The 7627-nt window shown below is 37.2% G+C and overlaps 1 protein-coding gene across 1 annotated transcript in view; it reads left to right on the forward strand.

Moving 5' to 3' along the window:
- Positions 1-301: 301 nt before the first annotated feature.
- The window catches only part of RORB (RAR related orphan receptor B), an 84219-nt gene continuing 76893 nt past the window's right edge, over positions 302-7627 (forward strand). The window contains exon 1 of the mRNA XM_042780595.1: positions 302-311. Within this exon, the coding sequence (XP_042636529.1) occupies positions 302-311 (10 nt within the window). The remainder of the gene's footprint in view (positions 312-7627) is intronic.

The following is a 7627-nucleotide window of genomic DNA, read 5'->3' on the forward strand; positions in this document are numbered from 1 at the left end:
CCTTCCTCTTGGTCCAGATGTGTGTCCCCACCCTTTTCTTGGTGAATTTGAGGGTCCATTTGTCCTTGGAGACCTTGAGCTGTATCATGGAACACTGTCCATAGGATGCAATGCTGAATTCTCCCAGACCCTGTCCCATAGGAGCTTGGTGTGCCTGGTGTGGTGATGATTCCTGGGTTTGCTTACATTCTTGGTCATCTGTGGCCCTGTTGAGCCCCACGGCCATGAGGTAGTGCATGGCCATGATTGAGATGTTGTGCTTCAGTGGCTGCTGTGGTAGATGTTATTCTTCATTTGTAACATGGTCCCAGGTGATGCCCAAACCCATGCCACTGTCTTTTGAGTGCTCATGAAAGACATGAATGGCCATCATTCTGAATGATTCAGGTCCTACACACACATTATCTCATAATTAAAACCTTAGTGAGACAAGATGAATTTAATGGAAATTAATTTGTAATTATTACTTTAAGACCAACTCATAGTGATCCCTCCTTGGGTTTCTGAGGTGGCATCACTATGGAAGTAGATTGCCCAACCTTCCTTCCAAGGAGTGGCTGGTGGGTTTGAACCTCTAGCCTTCTGGTTAGCAGTCAGATGCCTTACGCACCAGAGATCCCTTTAAAAGCACTACAACTTATAAAAGTGATTTATTTGCTTACAAAAGGGATATGTAACTTATTACCAGTGGTTGCTATTAATTATTATACTAATTGCTATCATTGTTATTTGTTGGCCTCATTCTCTGTTGTTCAAGTCCTCTGGGGAGTCAGGATAAGCAAGCAACCCTGCCAGGATAAATGCTTGTGTATGAAAGAGAAATCAACTCCCTTCATGGAAATTGTACAAATCTTGTCTTTGGAAAAACTCTTTTTTGCCATTACGATATAGTGGTTAATTTTTTCTTACTCTAGCTTCCAATGATAGATTATTTAGGAAATTATAGTAATATGAAGCAAAATGTCATCTTTAGTTTATATAGAAGATGACCTAAAGAACCAAAGTTCACATAGTCCTCCACCAGAATATTACAGAGAAGAGCTTGAAAAGGAAGAGAGGCTCCAGATGCTGATAGATGTGTGGGGACATAGAAGAGATTAGTGTACTAGGAGCATTTAGGGCTAGGTGGCAGAATTCTCAACTTCCATGTGGAGGACACAGGTTTGATTCCTGGCTAATGCACCTCATGCACAAGTCACCTGTCAGTGGAGGCTTGCATGCTGCTGTGATGCTGTTCCAGTCTCAGTGGAGCTTCCAGACTGAGAGGGACTAGAAAGAAAGGCCTGGTGATCACTTCAGAAAAAACAGTCCGTGAACACCCCATGGATCACATAGTCTACTCTGCAACTGGTCACGGGGATGGCACAGGACCAGCCAGTGTTTAATTTTATTTACGTGGGGTTGCCACAAGTCAACGGCAGCTAACAGAGTGCACTAAATTCCATAAAATATATTTGGTATTCAGGCAGAAAGTTGATATTAAGATGCTGTCTACCCTGACGACATATATTTGGACACACATTTGATCCAAAGTCAGGAATCTTTTAGAATACAGGATGTAGGAACAAAAAAGTTCAAAGAGTTACTTTATTTCTTGATGGTCTCATTTTTCCACATTTCCATCCAGTGTCAAATTACCCAATAAGGAAGGTAAGCATGGTCTCACTTGTGCTTACTTACTAATCTGTAGTGAACAATTTCAGTTTTTCACCACATCAAATATTCTGCTTCTAGGTGCGCCTGGCTTCTATCTCTCTCCCAACCCCACAGCAGCTTCCCTCAGAATCAAAAAGCCTGGATAGATGCTTATTTCCTTTCATGCAAAATAAATAAATAAATAAATAGAAAACAAAAGGTGCTTCAAGCCCCAAATCAAAGATCAGAAAGCCAAGAAGCATAGACAGAATCACGGGTTACGTGTTAGTGTCTCCAGATCTGGCCTTGTCCCTGAGTTTTATCTCCTCTGCAGGTAGTTTACATGGTACAGAGAAATACAGTAAGTATTTCGATTCGTTTCATTTCCTTCACTGAATTCTCAATGGGAACTTTATTATATCATATCAGAATCACCCAGGGGCCTTTTCCAATATATACATCCCCGATTTCAAGATTCTGAAATCTCCTTCCCACCACAAATATGGAAATTCATATCACTTAAAACCTCTTTTGTAAGGGGGAGTAGTTAAAATCTCTTAGCTATACTGAAAGATTAAAAAATAAAAAAATAGAAATACCAGTTTAAGGAGTTATGAAAATTCTCTATAGAGCACTGGGGCAGGGGGACACCTGCTGTGCAGTCAATTCCCACTCACAGCGATCCCTACTGGGTTTCCGAGGCAGTAACTCTTTACAGGAGTAGATTGCCCCATCTTCCTTCTGGGGAGCGGCTTGTAGGTTTGAAGCGCCAACTGTCTAGTAAGCAGTCAAACTTCTGGTTAGGCTCTGTGCCATCAGAGCTCCTGTTGAGCACTGTAGAAAACATAAAAAAGAAATGTGACCTGCTTTCTATCCTCAATGGACTCAACACGTCTAGAAAATGAAAATGGCTGGTTGAGTTGGAAAGGATAGGAGGATGGGAATCAGAGCCACAAAAACACACAAAGTAAAATAGTTTCCTCCAATCAGAAAGTACCTGAAATATCCATTGTTAATGTCATTCCTGATGGATGCTCTTACGAGTTAAGGTGTTTAGTTGATCAAGGTGATATAGTTTCATGTGAACTCATTAGCCCAGATTAGTTTATGTGACCTTGACATCTGCTGTCACCAGCAGGGGGCTCTAAGGGAGCAGAACTAAAGATACGTATGTTTTGATAAGCAAGAAAAATTAAAAACCTGGTGACTTTGTGGGAAGTTATGTCAAGACACTCTAAGCTAGGAAAGGCCTTCATGCATTACTAGAAGTGGAGTAAGAAGAAAGTAGGGAGAGATTACCAAGAAAAGGGAGAGAAATTTGACTACTTGATAATTATTGAATAGGAACAGCTATTAAATTCATAACTTGTTCTAATATAAGGTAAAAAAGAAATCATATTATTTTAAATTTTTCATGATACTCTTTGATACTGTAGGAATCGAAGGAAAGCATATTTCTAAGGAAATATGCATCATATGTAAAAATATGTAATTGGTAAAAAATTAACTATAGTCTCCACAAAAGATTACCAATAGAAAAATAAGTAAGGGTAATGTATAAGAAATTGAGAAAATGAAAAATGAGCACATCACAGGATGTCTCTCACGGCATTTCAGAGTCTCTAAATTTGCCTCCCAGAGAATACCATTATTGAATTACTCCATGATTCAAACAAAAGTAGAAAAGTAGAGATATCCTCTTCAGTTTCCTTCTATCATCTTTATTGTCACAGCTGGTGGAATACAAGCCACCAAGTGTCCCTAGAAGTTCTATTTGAAACCGTGATAAATAGCATGTCATTAGACCTATATTCGCTGCAAGACAGTTCCAGAGGAGAGTTTGGCTGTTATAATGGCAAGACATTTCAAAATGACAAACACTGTAGCAATAATGTGATCTGTTGTCTTAATCTGTATCTGAAATATTCTGTCTTGAAGATGTACTTTATAAAGTACATAGTATGAAGTAGAAAGTTGTAGCTCACAAAGAATCTATTTTAAATGAGAAACAAAGAAGCAAATTAGTCTTTGAATTGTTTAAATTTATCTTCTCCTACAATAAGCCTCAGATGTCCTATTCTGCTGCAACAGAATACAGTAGCACACATATTCCCCTTAAAATGCCTTCTTTCTCTTTAAAAATGCTGTTAAAATGTTTCTAGTTCTCCAAGATTACATGTTGAGCTAAGATTTTAAATATGTATAAATATGTAGATGTTCTGTCAAATCATTCCTTATCCCATTTTTATTTCCAAAGTTGTGTAAGATAACCTTTGTGGTGTTCAAAAACATCTTCTCGCACGCCAGGGGACAAATTACCTCTATTTTCATTTCTTTAGAGTTAGATCATTTTATAATTAAGAACATATTGAAGCAGATTCTCTCCACGTATAAGCTACTTACTCCCTGGGGAGTAATTTATGCAAAGAGAGACTCTGACTTAATATCATATAACCCTAAAAACTACACAATGAGTACCTGGAATTTTTAGTCAATTTTCTAATCATTATAAATAATCCACTGTTTGAAGGTTATCACTAAAGTAATAATACTAATAATCCAAATAATTTATAATGTCATTCATTAAGTTATTTTAAAAGGACAAGATCTTTAATAAAAAGAATAATAATGAGACTTGTCATATTTGTTGTCCAAAAAACCAAACTCACTGCCATCAAGTTGGATCCGACTCATAGCAACCCCTCCTTGAGTTTCCAAGGCGGTATCACTACAGAAGTAGATTGCCCAACCTTCCTTCCAAGGAGTGGCTGGTGGGTTTGAACCACCAGCCTTCTGGTTAGCACTCAAATGCCTTAGGCACTATGCCACCAAAAATACCAGTTAGAAATGATAATGATGATGATGCTCATGGCAACAATGATGATGGTGAAGGCTAGCATTTTTTAGCTCTTTGTTATTTACAAGTTGTTGTTCTTAGCTTCCATGGAGTTGATGACCCCATACACAACAGAACAAAATGCTGCCTGGTCCTGCACCAACCGCATGATCTTATGAAGTGTGTAGTAGACCCTTGTGATCCAGAAGATTTAAATTATGTGATTTTTGGGAGTAAATCAAGTCTTCCTTTCTAGTGTGTCCTAGTCTAGAATCTTCATTGAAATCTGTTCAGTACCATAGCCTCCACAAAGACAAGAAGAAATAGATGATGCCTGCCTACCACTACCAAACAGTCCAATCAGGACTGAAAAGAAGGTCCTGGGCAGAGTGGGAGGAAAACAATGTCGAACAAAATCCAAAACCATAAAATAAACTTATTGGTGTTTAAGCCTGGAATGGAACCTACCCTTGGGGTTCAATAATAAACAGGCCTATAAAGGAAATAATAACACCAGGGAGGAATATACTTGTCAGTACAGTCAACCATAACAGACCAAAAGGGCAGTATTTGCCCAAACAAAGGTCAGAAAGCAAGAAGAGACCGTAAAGAGGGATGAATGGAAACGGAGAGCCGGAGAAGAAGTGGGAAGAGTGCTGTTCTGTTGAGGCCATTGCAACCAGTGTCACAGAATGAAATGCATCTAAATTGTTCAATGGAAAAATAATTTTATCTGTAAACTTTTACCCAAACCACAATAAAAGTTCAAAAAGAAAAAAAAGAGTGGTATCATTACATGTGTTCTAAAATGTCTTCTTTTTCATCTAAAATAGATCAGGTGTTGCATCTATTGCTTCTTGAAAGTTTAAATTTGTTAACAAACTCAACAATGTTTATAAGCTAAAGCTACTTAAATATACAAATAGAAGAAATCTATGGCAATTATGTGGAAAATGTAATGGTACCTACATTCCAAGGCAAAAGACAGCTTACAAACCTATTACTGGAGAAAATAATTATTAAAGTAAATGAATTAAAGTATTTTGAATTATCCCACATAGCTACCAACCAAATTTAACTATAACTTTAATTCTAAGGCAAACTAAGATAAGTATTTTCTAATCTGACAAAGATATGCATAAATATATTTCTATTTCACCCACTTCCTACTCCACTTACTACTATTCACTTGAGAATTTGAGATCTACAAGTATGCATTCTCTTTAAAATTCTAAAGATACTATATATAATTCTGTGCTACCTTTTTTGAGTCTCCTCAAATATTTTTATAGCTTCTAGAATAGCTATCTAGTCATTGCATTGTACAAGAAAGATATCCTTCACTTTTCTTTCCATTTGCACTTTAAAAAGACATGACAGTAAAAAGCATTTTGGGAGCTCTGGTGGTGTAGTGCCTGAGGGATTTGACTGCTATCCAGAAGGATGGTGATTCAAACCCATCAGCCGCTCCTTGGAAGGAAGGTTGGGTAATCTATTTCTGTAGAGATATCGCCTTGGAAACCCAAGGAGAGGTCATTATGAGTCTGAGTTGACTCAATGGCAGTGAGTTGGGTTTTTTTTTGTTTTTTTTTAATAAAGCATTTTGTCTCTTTTTAATCATCTATCTAAAATTTCCAAAGAAGTCAAAAGTCCACATTATCAGTCAAGAACTTTGTCTTTGATATATGCTTTTCAGATTTCAGATTTATAATAAGATTATGCAAAGTGATAAAATTTCACCAGAGAATAACACTATACTTTTTTAAAATAGCTTAATTTCTTTTACATTTACCTATCATACAAGCTCTGGTAGCATAGTGGCTAAGGCACTTGACTGCTAACCAGAGGGCTGGCGGTTCAAACCCACCAGCACTCCTCGGAAGAAAGGTTGGGCAATCCTACTTCCATAGTGATACTGCCTCGGAAACCCAAGGAGGGGTCACTATGAGTCAGGGATGACTCGATGGCACATAACAACAACAACAACATCGTACAAGCAGTATCTACATGTACAATAAAGTCCTAATATTGCATAAATTTTAAAAATACCAAAAGCTGCTAATTCTATAAAGTCTGATTAATTCTACTAAGATAAACACAAATCAAAATTTTCTATTTGGGGACCCAAATTCAACGTGAGGTGTGTTTTACAGCTAAGATTAAGAAAGTTGCCCAACTTCCATGAGGCTCAGCACAAGAGGAAAAGGGGGAGGGACTATGTTTTTTTGTGGAGACTTACACCATTGTTTTTTTAACCTTAAAATCAAGATGAAGGCATTCACTTAGGATTAACCTCCCAAGGCACTGACAAATAACCAAAATTAGACTTGAAATGTGACTAAAATCAGTCCCTCCAACACAAAATCTGCAAACATAGAACTTAAAGTTGGCTGTCATTTTTAAAACAATGTTTACCAATTTGACCAATATTTCTTTAAAATAAAGTATAAAATAAAATATTGTTTAAGTTTCTGTCCATTAGATAAGCATTTATTAAAAATAAAGAAAAAAATAGAACAAAAAAGAAAAAAAGCAAGAGAAAGGAAGGAAAGGAGAGGTAGGGAGAGATGGAGGCAGGGAAGGAGCAAGAGAGAGAGAGACAGAGAGAGAGAAAGAAGGAGAGAGGGAAATAGAGAAAGAAAAGTGAAACCTGGTCAGCATCACAACACATAAGCCTCCATTGACAGACTGGTGGTGACTGTGTAGAGGGGCATTGGAGTTACTTCTACATAACATATCCCATTTGATCCTTACAAATCTATGAGGTATCTCAGATAATGTTTATAAGCCAGAAAACATAAAATCAGAGATTTTTCTTGGCCATGCCCCAATCATTCACCAGATTAGGGACTAGAATCTTGGAGAATGGAATGGAATGACACTGAATTTCATATTTTCCCCATATCACAAAATCTTGAAACCAAGTGGTAGGTCATATAATCTGAAAGCTACAAGAAACAGAAGCAAACAAAAATACTTAGTCTAATAAGCATTTTAGTTGATTTTGTCTCTTCTGATTTTTTTTATCATTGTCTCTTTAACCGGTGCTATTGGAATAAATTAATATGTTGTTGCTGTTGTTATGTGCTGCCGAATATGTTGTTGTTGTTGTGTGCCATCGAGTTGGCCCCGACTCATGGCGACCCCTCCTTGGGT

The sequence above is a fragment of the Orycteropus afer genome, unplaced genomic scaffold (genome assembly GCF_000298275.1).
Source record: "Orycteropus afer afer isolate SDZICR_OR568_19922 unplaced genomic scaffold, OryAfe1.0 scaffold00005, whole genome shotgun sequence".
Classification (NCBI taxonomy): domain Eukaryota; kingdom Metazoa; phylum Chordata; class Mammalia; order Tubulidentata; family Orycteropodidae; genus Orycteropus; species Orycteropus afer.